This window comes from Anopheles stephensi, chromosome 3 (genome assembly GCF_013141755.1).
Source record: "Anopheles stephensi strain Indian chromosome 3, UCI_ANSTEP_V1.0, whole genome shotgun sequence".
Taxonomy (NCBI): domain Eukaryota; kingdom Metazoa; phylum Arthropoda; class Insecta; order Diptera; family Culicidae; genus Anopheles; species Anopheles stephensi.
The window spans coordinates 54,058,769-54,073,497 of NC_050203.1; the positions used below are offsets into that span (position 1 = coordinate 54,058,769).

Consider the following 14,729-nt stretch of genomic DNA (forward strand, 5'->3'; position numbering starts at 1 on the left):
CCAAATTGTAAAGGATAGTACAGGGAAGAACAGTGGGACATTCTGGTGGAAGTCACGGCGGTCTTCGTTTACGTTTGTGTTTAGAAATCATTCCGGGTTGGAACTATTCTTGGGACATTCACTCACAACAACGCTTTTGGCCTTTGTTGTGAGTGAGATCCAGTCTTGTTGCATGAGAAAGAGGCCCTCTCCCGACGACACCGGAAAAAGGAGGCTCCGTGGAATGAAAAAACGTCCAAACAAAACGCAGACCCCGTCGAACACACAGAACAACACAACGCATCATTGTGCCGGAAGAATCGTTGTCGGTGCATCGCACTGCATTCGGCAATGCATTCGACTGTGCGCCAACGGTAAGAGTCGTGGTTCAATTGATATCCGTCGAAACGTGGAACTCCTCTGGCCACGTTCTGTTTGTTGTGCCGTTGGTTGATGTTGGCGATGGCGGTTGGTCCTTCGTTTGGCGTTCGATTAGCAACGAGTCTTTGCCAAGGCAATACCGATGCGAACGGTCGGTTTGGATGTTTGGATCAAATTCATCAAACCTTCCATCGCAACGCCAATGAAGGGCGCTCGGTTCGATTTTTCCTCACAACGCATTACCTTCTGGGAAGAAGGACCGAGCACGGATGGAAAGCGTTGACAATCGTCATTCACAATCAAACTGCAGTCGGAATGCACCTTCTGCGAACGGAACCGGGTGTTTCAATTGGGGGGGAAAGCAATGAACCAGTGGCGCGAATTTCTGATGCAGTTTCCTGTTGGCGGATGACTGGAACAACGGCTTCTCTGCTTGGAGCTGGGTTTCGTGGAATGTTGCTCAGGTTTTCTCGGTCTAGGATGGAAGAAAACGGGGGAAAACAGGACACAGGGCAAAAGGGAATGCTTTCGGGTCAATTGTAATCGACCGTTGATGCACTAAAGTTCAAACATCGTCCGCGAACTCCGCATGGAACAAAAACCAGTGACCACGGACAAAACAACGGTCGCAAGGATGTGTGTCCTGTGGTTCTTTCGGTTGTTCGACGTCGGAAGCTTGGCGCATGCAGGCACCATTTAGGAAACGATCGTTCTAACTCGTGGGCAAATAGGTTTTTGGTAGGGTTTCTGGAGTCTGGTGAGGCGATGATGGCGTTTGACAGGAAATTTGATGAATGTTTGAAGTGATTAGTTTAGCGCTGAGTAATATTTAATTGGACCAATCGTTTGAAACATTGTATGGGTTTATTGTTTAATTGGTAACGTTTGTGGATTTCAGAGGAATTGAAATGCAAATTGTCGCCAATAAGAGTCGGTCAGTAATATGCAAAACAAATCCAATTTGAACATTTACGAGGCAGTCTCTAGTGATTGCTTTGTGCCGTGGTCAGGATTTGATTGGCGTTTTCTTGAGGAAACTAGCGATAATGAATTTTAAAATAAAGGTTGCAGTTTTTATCAATACACCTCGAGAGGATGAAAGAAAGCTCGCAATAGAAATTAAATAAAGACGAATCAGTGACCGCTAAGGAGAGCATTTAATATCAAAAGAGCCAGTAATTCACAAACAACGTCTGCTTCCGGTTCTTATCAGCGCTCTCACCAGCATCACGGATACAGACTTCAATCAATCGCTCATGATGGTTCCAATTTCGTTTTAAATAACTGCAATACGACGAAGAAGTCCTCTGTCGGAAAATGCTAAAGCAATGGCTGCAGGTCGGTAGTTTCGTCCGGCCAACCGCCATCAGCCCTGTTTAATCCGGATCGAAAAAGCAAACATCATTGCTGTGGATCGATTTCCTCTTCAGTCGATCAATCATGATGTGAAAAAGAGACGACGAGAGGAATAAAGCAAAAAGAAAAGGGGGGGGGGGGGGATGCTTCATCTTTACATCAGCAGACCGGAAACAGGAAGACGGGATAGGTGCAGAATCGTTCGACATGAGGGTTTCTCACACAAAAAACGGAACACTAAAGGGTAAAAATAAAACAACGAGTGCAGCAGATGCAGCGGGTGATTTTGATGACTCCTAGGGGGAGATTGTGCACTTGCCGGGCAGGAATGGTCCCGGCAAGCCTTTCGATTAGCATTCGAGGCCAACGGTTCGAGCCAACTGCCAGTCGACCGGAAGACGATACGACCGGCGGAACGCCACTTCATTCCCGGTGGCCACTTGGACGATAGAGAACGGCAAGAGTCGAGCGGGAACGTTCAGGATAACGACGTTGAGAGAAAAAAGGGAGGACTTAAGGGTTAGAACAAACAAAAAAAGGCTAGTCTTTGAACAAATGATAAGCACGATATGCAGGATGCAGGAACTGAGTGTAGGCAAAATCGAGCAAAACGAGCGATTCTTGACTGAGGCGAGCGAGAACGATTCACTCGAGATCCTGATGCACCAGAATGATTGAGCAGATTTCGAAACTTTTCCTTAGCCGAATGGTTCTCCTGCCACTGTTGGAATCACATGCACTGCAATGTAGGAAATCTTCACGATACTATGATTTTAAGAATCCTCCCGTTCAACCCCTTTTGGCTCCCACCGCCCCTGCCATTCGACTTCTCAGCGGGCTGTCGTTTAGCGAAACAAAGTTTCAGGATTCATCCGGTTTTGATTTCTCACCACTCAGCCATCTCGGGCCAACCAGCTGAGGCGATATTTATTCTTTTTCTTAGCTGCTTCAGTGCTTCCACTCCACGTCTAAGGAAAGGAAGACCCGGGGTGTGCTTGTCTTGAAGGATCCCTCGAACGTCCTCGTCGTGCCCGCCTCGTTAAAGTCGTTATCAGTGGCGATGCAACGTTCGTTCGGAGCGTTCTTTGCCCGGTTTGACGCTTCATAAAGTTCATCATCATTTCCTCATTGGCGTTTCCCAATCCTCCAGCGCACACCGAGGAATGCATTCCTTGGCTGCTGGCTGCACAACGATTGCTGCATCTTACACTAGGGTGTGTGTGTGTGTGTTGAGTGCTATCCGAAGCTCGGGAGAACGGCTATCAGTGCGAAGTGATAGCTCCAATGCCATTGGAAAGGCAGGAGCTCCCTGGATGCGGCGAATGCGTCCAAGCGGGAGAACTTGGAACGAACTCGCTTCCTCAACGAAAGTTGGCTTTTCGTCGTGTGGCGGGGAAAATGGGAAAAAGGAGCCCGAGAAAAGGAGTGAAACGATCTGCAAACACATCAGCACAGAAAGAAAACGAAGGAGGAAAAATGGTCTTCTGGTGGTTTACCTGTGTCTGTGAAGAAAAGGCTATGCAGTGTCGGACCTGATAGCCGAACATCGTTGCATCCTTGCGCTCGCTATCACTGTGTTGCCTCGCAGTGGAATCGGATTCCGGATTGGTTCCGTACGCGTCAACTCGGTCCGACCACAATCCTGCGCGTCTGCTGCACCCAAGACGTCCCAGCAGTTGGTGAATGGTGACGTTAAATATTATTTATAAAATTTCGTATCACACAATTTATAACAAAAACTGCATCGCACCAGATTTGTTCGACTGCGAACGCGATAAAACGGCCATGCATTCGTGCTGTGAGTTTGTTGTGCCCCCGGTTTCTCTCTCGGAGGTAAAGGAGCGCAAGACGACAAGCAGGAAGCGGTATTCATGCTGTGTCATTGTAGAGATTGGGCGACTTTGAAGCTTGCAGCTGGTGCAGATTTTCTTGCCTTTCACGGGCAAGTAGCAGTTTCTAAGCCAACAGCCAGTTCCAACATAAAGAAGGACACCTAATCCGACATCGTTGCTCGCTCGGAACCTACGACGAGGACACGATAAACGACGACATTTTATTTCCGTTGTCGTAATAATATTCGGAAAGATTTTCGGGAAGTGTGGCCGGGGAATGCAGGGAATGGAATTGAAAAATGCACCACTTTGAGCATGCACCGGGCGACAGCTTTTCCCATTTCCGGTAGGATCCAAGGCAGAGAGAGTTCTACGATCGAGTGTGCTTTCCCGTTTCCTCGTTTTCTCTATTGCTCATGGAATCCGTGGTGGTGGAAAAGTATCATCGAACGGCCGGATCGGGGTTGTTTGCATAATGATGAAGACGTTCGATAGGTACCGATTTTGACACTCCATTATCGGGCGACAGCAAGTTCGGGCGTCGGATTATTGCCATTTATTCCGAGCTCGATGGACGATAAATGGCTGCCGGAACGGAATCTGCATTCTGCACACGCTGGTGGGATGTCGATTTTTATGAGAAATAGCAGAAAGGATATTACACACATTTGATGATCTTTACGGAACACACACACATTCCGGTTACGGTTCTAGGGTTGAGGTCTTTTATCATGTTCGTTTAAACTCAGCGGACTAAATCAACAGACCAATGGTGCGGGCTATGAATCAAAAACATTTTTTCACTTACACAGTAACGAAACAATCGATCTTCGAGTGGTTACGGAAGCAAGGGATCAGCTCTCCGTCTCATTTTGACCCACAAGCAAGGCAACTTACCTGCAACGAAAGAATAAGAGAAGGAAGCAATGGATAAATATCGAAAAGAAACATAAAAACGTCAATATGGCCACGAGGATGTTCAACGTGGGCGAAATTTATGCACGGTCACACAGTGGTTCCGCACAGGACTCGAAGGATGGCCGTTGCCGAAAGGATATTGCTATCAAAGATGACTCCAGCCGGCCCTCGTAGCTCTGGTTGCCCTTCCCTTCGAGACGGGGACAGTTCGGGCAAATCGGCAATAAATTTCACCATCGCGTTCCGAGCAGAAATAGCGAAATCTATCACCGCATCCGGGCCCGAGAAACTCGTCGAGCGCTTTAGTACGTCGCTTGAAAGGAAAAGTTTATTTACTATTTATTTCCTCCGCGTCGAAAGGGTTCAACCCATTTTTCGATTTCAATTTTATTTACAACACTTAACACGAGATGCAATGAGCCGGTGATAAAATGGGGGTTTTGTTTTTTACTATTCACTGTGCTTTATTTTGTTTGCTGAACAACAGCTTGAATTCATCGCCGTTGCAGCCGATTCCGTCGCCATGACGATCTTCAAAATGGGTAGTATACGCTCGAATGTGGGCAGCAACGTATCGGCGAAGTAGTAACACTCGTACAGTGACCGAGCAGCTAGCGAACATTCGTCGTATCCTTCACGGCGCAGTCGCGTTACGCAGTAATCCCCCTCTAGGTCGTTGTCATTCGCGTCCGGGCTGGGGGGACCGAACTGTAGCTTAAACCGGTGGGCAAACGGTCCGTTATGGTCCGAATACAGTCCCGTCCGAATCACGAAACATCTCAGCAAACAGCGGGACTCGTCGGTGGCGAGGAACAGTTCCGCCGAGCTGGTGTAGTTCTCGAAGTAGGACAGCGGCAAACTCAACACGTTCAGACAAAAGTGCATCGTTTCGGCAAGCCGCTCGTCGCCCAGCGGGACTATTTTGGGACAGTTTACCAGCTCACCGTACTGCTGCAGATAGCACTGGAATGTTTCGAACGCTCGGCTACACAGCTCATCACCTTCCGGAGCTTTGTTCGCAATGCACAGGCGCGTTCGTTCGCAGTACGTCGCATCGGCAAGGTCGGGCCGGAAGTATTGGGCTATCACATGCTCGTTAAGCACACCGTCCGAATTCCACCAGCGCAGAAGCAAACCGACGCAACGGATCATCAGTTTGGTTTTGGCGTCGTTCGAATAGTTGTACACTAGGTACTGGTACAGTCGGTGCTTCGGAAGGTTCAGATACGCAACGCACTCGTGCTGTGCCTGGACGAAGCTTTTCTCGATCGTACTATGCTCGCTGAAGGCCAACGCACCCGCTAACCCTAGCAACACTAGCGTGCCGACACACAACCTGGCCGAAAGCATCGTGAAGCATTACTACACTGCAATGGGGCAAAAAGTGTGTTACTTTATAGGGAGCTTTGCAGCTGTACGGCGCGATCGTGGAAGCCCGTGGAACGTGCTCTCGACCGTAAACAAAACCATTTATCGTCAGCGGAAACAGGAACAACGAAATTGTTGCATGTAGGTCGTTGCTGATCTAGGAGGTGGTTCGGTGGAATTGTTACAAGCTGGCGGGAATGATTAGCCAAGATACAATTCGGGAAGGGAGCAACAGAACAGCAAAAATTCGTTTAGTAATATCTACTAAAAATGATAGGCGAGTACATACGGTTGAGGCTTTAAAGGGAACTTAACCTCAAAGTATTTGGTGTCCTTGTCTTTGTTACTGGTCTGGTCAGTTAAAAGTTTGTTTAAATTTGCGATTGGTGTCATTTACATGACGTGTTCAGCCTACAAGAATCTTTTTTTTTCTTGACCATGCGCCCAGCAATGTCATGTTGGCCATCTAAAGACTAGCTAGACTTACTAATAATACTTCGTACTTAGATTGTACTCCTGGTTCTCCTAGTACGGAGAACCAGCCCGAATGGGATTTGAACTTGGGTTCTGTCTAGTGAAGACTTGCCTGTTGCAACAATCTTCGATAGCACTTAGTGTCTGGCGCCGTTATCTGTTAAATCAATAGCCCGGCCATTCTGACACACGCATCAGTGCATTAACTCCCTCTTCATCGGTACCACGCATTCTCTATCCGTGTGGACGGCCTAAAAGAACTTTACAGGCTGGGTCGTCCGGTGCCATTCTCATGGCATAACCAGCCCTGCGGAGCCTGGTGAGTCAAATTGACAGTGAGTCTTGAAGGTGAGATCACCGATATAACTCGTAAGGCTTGTCATTGTAACGTTTCCTCAATAGCCCTTTCACACATACGGTCCTTGTTTCAGAAGTGTGCGTGAGTACAGGTACTATAAATTTTCTGTACAGTTCCAGCTTCGCTAGTCGCTAGATGTGTTTCTAGAAGGGGGAAATTCCTCAGACATTTGTACGACCGATTGACAGCCAGCACTCTTGCCCGTTACTCAGTGGTGGGTCAAGATATTTAAAGGCCCTGAGCGTAATGGCAGTTGAGGCTCCTCTAACTGTGATATTAAGAGGCCTCCTCTAACCAACGAGGCCCCGAGCGGCCGCTCCTTCCGCTCCTATGTTGATCCGCCACTGCCGTTACTCATCATCAATGTTGTTGTCGGTGCTGACTTGTGACCCGGTGATAGGTGAAATTTTGGAGGACTTCAAGAGGTGCTGTCACCTATCTGTACATCATCCTTGCGTAAATCAATGTTGGCTAGGTGGTACCACCCGATAAATATGGCCACTCGATCAATATTTTGAAGATGTTCCAAGATGATTCCACTTCCGAGCCATAGATGGTCCTCGCTAGTGCCTGATTCAAAAAGAGACAGGCAAGCGTTTTCCATCCATCTAAACCTGGCATTCTTACAAGGCTTGTAGCCTTGACCAGGATTTCAAAAGAGCTCGTGGCATCGTCTAGTTAAAAGTTAAAAAAAACTAAAAAAAACCTAAGCACCTGAATTGTTTCTCTAAATGACACGCAAATACACTCTTGTTTTAGTTTGATAAGAGCCAACAATTTTCTATGAGTTGTATAAAATAAATATTAAATGTCTTCCTGCTAACCTTTATGATCAACAATAAATGAGTACTTTGACTTTTGCACCCGAAATGCGACACACATTCTTTAGAAAAAGGCTAAATAGAAATCAATTTGCATGGCCACAACTCACAACCACACAGCGCTTGTTCATGGGCGGTTGTGTGCATTGAGCCATGAAATAACGCACGTGGGCGCTGTTGTTCCGATAATTTGAAATCAGACCTCTGCAGAAACGTATTTCAAATTTTACCATATGCCTCATGGTGTCTCCTCCGTTCTCTACAAACTTGGGGAATGTTCCAACGCTGGCCAGAGGTTCATTCCAATGTATGGGGAAACAGTATCGAGGTGCCAGGACATTTGGGTGGGATTTTTATTGTCCACCGGGCCTGTTGCGTGCCTTTTGGGGTAGTAATTAATTTGCAACTGATATGGAATTTTCCTCATCAACGCCTTCGTTCAATAGGCACGATGGGGTTGTTTCGAAATCCAGCAGTAACAGCGCATTGGAGTTGGTGTTTCGAAGCCGATAACAGTTTAAGCTGTGGTGGGAATGTGTTGGATGAATCCAAATATGGTTGTTTTAACCAATCAAAAATAAAAATGCATTTGAGTGATTTTATAGTTCTGAATATTATATGTACAAATGAAGACCCACCAAACGCTTTTCCGATACCAGGAAATTTCCAGAGTTAACGATAACACGCTTTGACAATTCTTTTTCAAACTCTCTTGCCATGGAAAATCTTCAAAATGCAATTACTTTTGCTGTCCATCAACGCAAACCTGATCCGAGATGGCCATAACGGGTTTGAATTTATTATTCTGCCAGAAAAAAATAACTTCTTCCCAAGTCCGGACGAAAGGATTGTTTGCTTTCGCAGCTCACTCTCCAGCACCTTCCTTGAGAAGACGTCACTTCACAGCAATGTCACTTCTCCAGCAGTAACCCCCTTATCCGTCTGAAATGCTGCTGGTGGCTGAGCAGATAAGCGCTCACTTCCCGCAAACAATCCCCTTTCGTAAGGGAGATTTTTTTTCCGTTTTCCATTCATACTCACTCGATAAACCATCGTTCGATTATGGAAAAGCGGTAAAATGTCACCAACGCAATCGATTGGCTCGGCGAACAGGCGAACCCGGTGGCCAGCCAGGGGTGGGACTCCCAAAGTCCAATTTTTCGCACTGTCAATCGTGCCCAGGAATGTTGACCGTGTGAGGTGCGATATCGGAAGGCATGTAAATCACCACATGCACACAACCAAAGTCCAAAGTCGGTCCAAGTGCTCCGACACCGTGGCGGGCGAGTGGTCTAAGCATAAGATTTATGTTTCAGCATCGATATCGCGCTGACGGCGGTTGCTGTCAACGTGCTCGGCTACTTTTTCGGGTACCGTCAACATACACATACGCACTAGAAACACCTAGAGAAGAGCAAAAAATCGTTGGCGTTCGGTCAACGACACTAATCAAAATCGGGTCCACCTGTGCGGAAGGATTCCTTCGACAGGCTTCGCGTTTGTAATCGCACTCGCGACTGGGAGCATGGGATTTAGCTTTGGTCGAGAGATAATTTATCGCCATCGGTCGTGAGGACGTTGGAATATGTAAAAACAGCGTTTGTTAGGTGCAGATAAAGCGTGTACTGGTTGTATCTATTGTTTGGCTTAAAGGGGGCCGTCTATCGTCTCCGCATTGCTTGGCGATGGTGGAACGGATGGGTGTAACGAAAAAAAGTCTGTTTAACAAGCGTGTTGAAAAATGAAGGTTTGTTTTGAAAAATTGTTGGCTATTGCGCCTTATTTTAATTTCCTCATGGCAAAAACCGCAATTCTTTTTAAAACTTTTATAAACGTATTGAGATTCTCCCAAAACAGCAATTCCGATACTCCACGCTTGATAAAGGCCATGTTCTCCATACCATTCCAGCAGGGAAAGTCACCTTGGAAGTGTTGCCTTTCTCACCCTTGATCGCGTTGGCAAGTCAATGCTGGCAACATTGCGATTTGGGGCGGTGCTAGTCGTTGCGGTCGAATAAGCATACACCTTTTTAGCTTTTGCTTGCTTTAAACCAGTGTTTTACTCCACCACAGAACTTCGCCATACTTTTTATCGCAAATTCTGTTTTCATCCGGCTCGTGAGGTGGTCCGAAGGTATGTTTCTTTCGCGTACTTCACTTGCTCTCTTGCTTTACCTTCACAGCTTCATGGTGGTGTTGCCGTGCCATGGTTGGAATCGATCGTTTACATACCGTGAATGTTGGGGAACTGGTTGGCCAATCGGAGTCCGAGCAATTGCTTACCAACACTGTAATCCCTCGGTACATAAACAGCATAGCTGTGTACTGGGGGATGATGAGATGCTTCATCTCGATTTCTCGAAGTGTGAATTGGGAGAGTCTGTGAGAGAAGTTTAAGAGATCTTTGGTATGATCTTCGACAGTCGATTCATGGACTGAGCATTACTTATAGTTCAAAGAACTGGTCTTTGTATCAATAAAAATCGTTTGACATACGATTGTTGATGTCTTAAAGCAATATCTTACGATTTTTGGAAGTTCTCCAGTCACTATCCGCTTTCCGTCCGGGGTAATCTTTCCCTAATATTTTAAGATTAATGAAAATAATGCCGATGGCTGAAAAAGTTTTCGTTTAAGTCGATTGGAGATCGGAGCGGGACTTAATCTCTCCCAGCTTGGTTGTGACGTGGCAGAACCCGTGATCGTTTCCGGTGAAGCCTTCACCAGCCGGCCGTAGAATAGAGGGCGGGATTTACATCTGCATTTAGTTGCTTCTCTCGTCTCGCGCACCACGGAAGAACAAACTATCAACGGATAGCCATTTGCGATCTACCAAGACCCCCGGTGGATGAGGACAGGGCGAGGGAAATAAATCCCTGATAAGCTTTCAACGCACCATTCGACGCATGCAAAGTGAAGGCTTGTTTGTACGGAAGGGAAGAGAGTTGGCTCGGGGTACGACACAAGGCCCGAGTGATTTCATAAATCCCGAAGGTGGTTCCTGCGCGATGCGTGTGGAGTGGAAGAATTTCCGTAATTTATTGCTTTAAGTGCTGGATGGCGATAAGCCAACTGATATCATTCTTCTCCACCGAGCGCCAGCGCCAGACTCCGAACACGTGGTGCGGGAGAGCAACGAAGTCGATGCAGTGTAGGTCGGCTCTTTGCTGTTGCTGCCGTTGAAATCTTTCGTTCTGTTCCCTCAGCCCCGAGAGAGACACTCGGAATAGGGGTTGGAATGGAAGGGAAAGGGTGTAGAGATAAGTGAACGAGAGAGCAGAGAGAATGGAGAGATGATATGGACCAAATGTAAACCATTTTTCGTCGGCTTAGGGATTGCTGATCGAGACAATATATCGCAAAATACCAAATTGTCGCGCCATAGTCCGTCGGACCGTCCGTCCTGGATGGCGGCTTCATGACCCTTTTTCTTGTCGAGAAAGCAATGGAGTATCTCGGAGAAGGAGCCAATGGAATATAGGAGCCCCGTACGGACTTCTCCATACCTTGAGACTCTGGTGGAACTCCCTTGAGACCAGGCACGCAGCGATCATTTGTAGTGGCGCCTATCGAAGATAAATTGGCTGACTTCTTGGGCAACTTTGTGGTTCGTTGCCTCTTTAAAGGAGAACGGGTAATCATGCCTCCTGGATGGTGCCAATAATCATGTGCATTCCATTAGAATGTTAAAGTACATTCCTGATACAGGCACTGTGATAACCGAGAGCAGAAGAACAGCAACGCACCTTATCGCTTTGGCTCATTTCCAGTAAACCATTCACTAGATTAGAAGCACCTTAAGCGATCTTGCTGACCTACCGTAGAGTATGATTCATTAAAATCGGATTATTAATTAGCACGAGCCAGCTCTCGAACTAATCCTATCGAACTTCCACCAAGCAACGTCTGTACCAGGAGCCAACCCGAAGTAAAAGGTTTTCGCCTTCTCGAGAAGCCCCAAAACCGTGGTCCATTTAGTTAAGCTATCACACATCACCGGCTTTGTATCGTGCCGTCCCTCAGACGGAATAATATCTCCGCTGCCGAGTCAAGGACCTCTGACATTAGCACGACCAACCCGGGAGGGGAGAGAAACGCACTATCTGATAAGCTCGCCAAAAGAAAAGCAACCCGGTCACTGATAATGCTGGCAAGCGGGTTGGGTAAGTCTGCAAACCCGAAAGCGTCTTCAAATCAGTGAGCTCCAATCTAAGCGGTGACGGCACAACAGAAAAAAGCGAACCAAAAACCAACGAAAAACAGCCATTTTTCGATGTGAGGATCGTAGATTTGGCAGGCAGCCGTTGGCTGTTGGCTTCTGTCCTATCGTGGGGAGAAGCGGAACAGATGAACCGATGGGAGCGAGGTCGGTGAAGACAAGACAAGAAATAAAATAAATAAAACCACTTTAGATCGTATGCTTGCGATCCATTAGGTTTATCACGGCGCAGTGATCGAACGTGGTAAACGGTGGTTTGTGCGAGTGGAGAGGAACAGGCGGCCTGTCGTTGGGACTGATTCCGATTGTGTTGACAGCCTCTGCTAACTGTTAACGGTCGGTGTGTGGCGTGAATCGTAAGCATTACGCTACTTACATCGCGTTGGACATCCTCTTCAGTGGTCGATCGTTTCGATCGATCTACGCGTGTCGTTCTCTTGGAGTTGGTTGGTTTTGTTGTGGTCACATCCTTCGAATCTTCTCCCGATCGTATCAGTAGGAACAATAAAATTGCAGTAAATTGACACACCGAGGTGGATGAAAGTACAGGCGTCGTGGGTTTGAGAAGGCTTGTTGTTGAGATGACCCGAAACATGCCGAAAACAGGCAATGAAACGGGCTTTAACGGGTTTGCGCGTGTTATTTTTGAGGGACATGGAAAAGTGTTGCAAGCTTCCAGAGAGGTCGAAAAACAAGTGAAATCACCGTTTGAGTTGGTTAAGATGGGGAGAGCCTTTCTGTGAGGAAATAAGTTAATGACAAATGTTTTCTGCAGGCGACTTGGGTCGTAAAAGGAAGCGATATAAATCATTCTTATGGCACTGCGGACAATCCGATGTAATGAGCAATAAAATGGATGCTTTAAGACAAGAAATATGGCTGAAGTCCGTTTATTTACAGGGGCCAAAATGGAGGAGAAGTGTTTAGTATTGCAGTGCTCTTAATGTTAGTACCTGTTCCCTCACCACATACAAATCATTCCTATAAATGAATTATGATGATTATCACTTTCCGCTAGTAATGAACTAGATTCTTCGGCCATTTTGTAGTGGATTCCCGCTCCTGTTGTAGTCCAATCGGTAGTGTTTTATTAACGAGCGATAACCATAACTGAACAATAAAGCGAGACCAATACCGACGCATAAGAACCGTCAGCAAAAGAACTGAGCGATCGAGTAAGCCACGAACCCCACTACAACCGATCGTATATTGATCGAGCGATAAGCCAGTACTTCAAAACAAACATCAAACATCGCACACACAGTCCACCAGGAGCACCTCATAATGTAATGCGCCACGAGCAGATGCATAATTAATGAGACAAATTATACAGTAGAGCGGTGTGAATGGGAAAAACAAACGCCATGAAGCAGGTGGTAACCACCATTCATCGTTCCCGGCTCGGTCAAAGGCACATTCAAATGGACGGAATTAACAACATAATTACAGTTTCCCGCTGACCGAAGCCAACCAATAGAAGTAAAGGGCAGTGACGTTTCCCCTCTCCCCATCGGTATTGAAGGTTCTGGAAAGGAAAACCCCGAAAATTACACCCCATTAACGGATTATTTGACTAAACAACTATTATCCATGCGAATGGGGAACTGGAAAGGAGTTACGGTGAAGGAATATGGTGTGAACACACGCCACTGCGGTTCAGCCTAATCATATGGTAAGTTACTCCCAAACGAGCGAAAGTGTGTGTGAGTGTTTATTCGATTAACCTGATTACGATTGTTGGTTGATTGGTGTGAGTGAGGAGGTAGTCCAAAGACAAATGGTGTATTTGATCTTAAAGGAAGCGAAGGGCGTTAATTAGATTGAAAAGGAAAGCTTGCGTTTATCATGCAAAGTTAATTAGATCGAAAGTGAGTCTTTTCATCAATGAATATCTATGAAGCATTGTGAAAAATCAGACAAATATTAAAACAAAGCCCAATTAACTACCAAAACAATTGAAAAGAGGTTTCTTGAGGTGATAAGATGGATCTTAACGAAACCTACCGAAGACAGGCTCATCTATAAGAGATTAAGTATTGTTTCATTCACGTAAGAGTAAGCTGAAAGGTTCCTATTATCAAGGTGACATGGTTCTTGCCCTCTCATAAGGGCCCTAATCACCATCGATGAGGCATTCCTTCATCCCTCGAAATAGATGTTGAATGTCAAGTGCCTAATTCCTGTGCCCCTTTCTATGACAATTTAGTACTTTCACCACGATAACACCCACTCTCGGGTCGAACAACAATCCATCCGGATGGCGACAGAACACAGTGGGCCACGTTCATCAACGATGATGGTTGTAGATGATATTGATCACGGTCGACCGGGACGGCTGTAACTGTCAACGCTCAGCTCGGCTTTCGGTCGTCGTAATCGGGCCTCATCAATCTAAACATTACGCCACCGTTCTGGGACACCACTGGGTCGGCCAGTATGCCACAGTCTCGAACGGTCTAATTCATAATGTAAACAGCGTAATGAGTATGTGTTGGGGGCCGTTCGGACCGACGACGCACGAACATTGCAGCTGTCCATCAAATTAACACCATTAATTTCTCCGATCGATTAAATTCGGTGGATAGGGCCAGCAGCTGATACGCATCGAGTTTGTTCGACGAAGGACATTTGTTTTCCTGATTTTTTGGTCGAAGGACTAAAGGTGCTAATGAAGGGGATGGTTCAATCATCGTATAAAGCCCTCATTGGTAATGCATGTTTGGTTTGATTATTGTCACTCGAGTTGATTTGTTTTTGGTTTGCATAATTACGGCCAACGATTGAGGCTTATTTGAGGCCTGGAGGGTTGGAACTACTAATGGAATGAAGTGGAGTGTGAGCCGGTTATGTCTCTACCACATCTCTTCATCCGTTTCTAATGTCCTTTTTGGATACTTTCCTCTTGAAATCCTTTTTATAACTGACACGCTCAAAACAATCAGCACATTTGCAAACGAGCGTGACACTTTCCCGGATAGGATTCGTATGACGGTTCCACTGCTCGTGGCTTCTTCTAGGCTACT

At 46.4% G+C, this 14,729-nt stretch overlaps 2 protein-coding genes across 3 annotated transcripts in view; both read right to left on the reverse strand.

The window, feature by feature from the left end:
• The window catches only part of LOC118513315 (zinc finger protein ush), a 219,569-nt gene that overhangs the window by 82,790 nt on the left and 122,050 nt on the right, over positions 1 to 14,729 (reverse strand). The window lies entirely within an intron of this gene.
• LOC118513344 (general odorant-binding protein 45-like) lies at positions 4,911 to 5,881 on the reverse strand. Its single transcript, XM_036058972.1, has one exon. It carries the CDS (start codon positions 5,814 to 5,816, stop codon positions 4,917 to 4,919), a length of 900 nt encoding a protein of 299 aa, XP_035914865.1. The 5' UTR covers positions 5,817 to 5,881; the 3' UTR covers positions 4,911 to 4,916.

Bases quoted from the DNA above. Each gene is read 5' to 3' on its own strand.
- LOC118513344 (XM_036058972.1), bottom strand. From the start codon at position 5,816: ATGCTTTCGGCCAGGTTGTGTGTCGGCACGCTAGTGTTGCTAGGGTTA.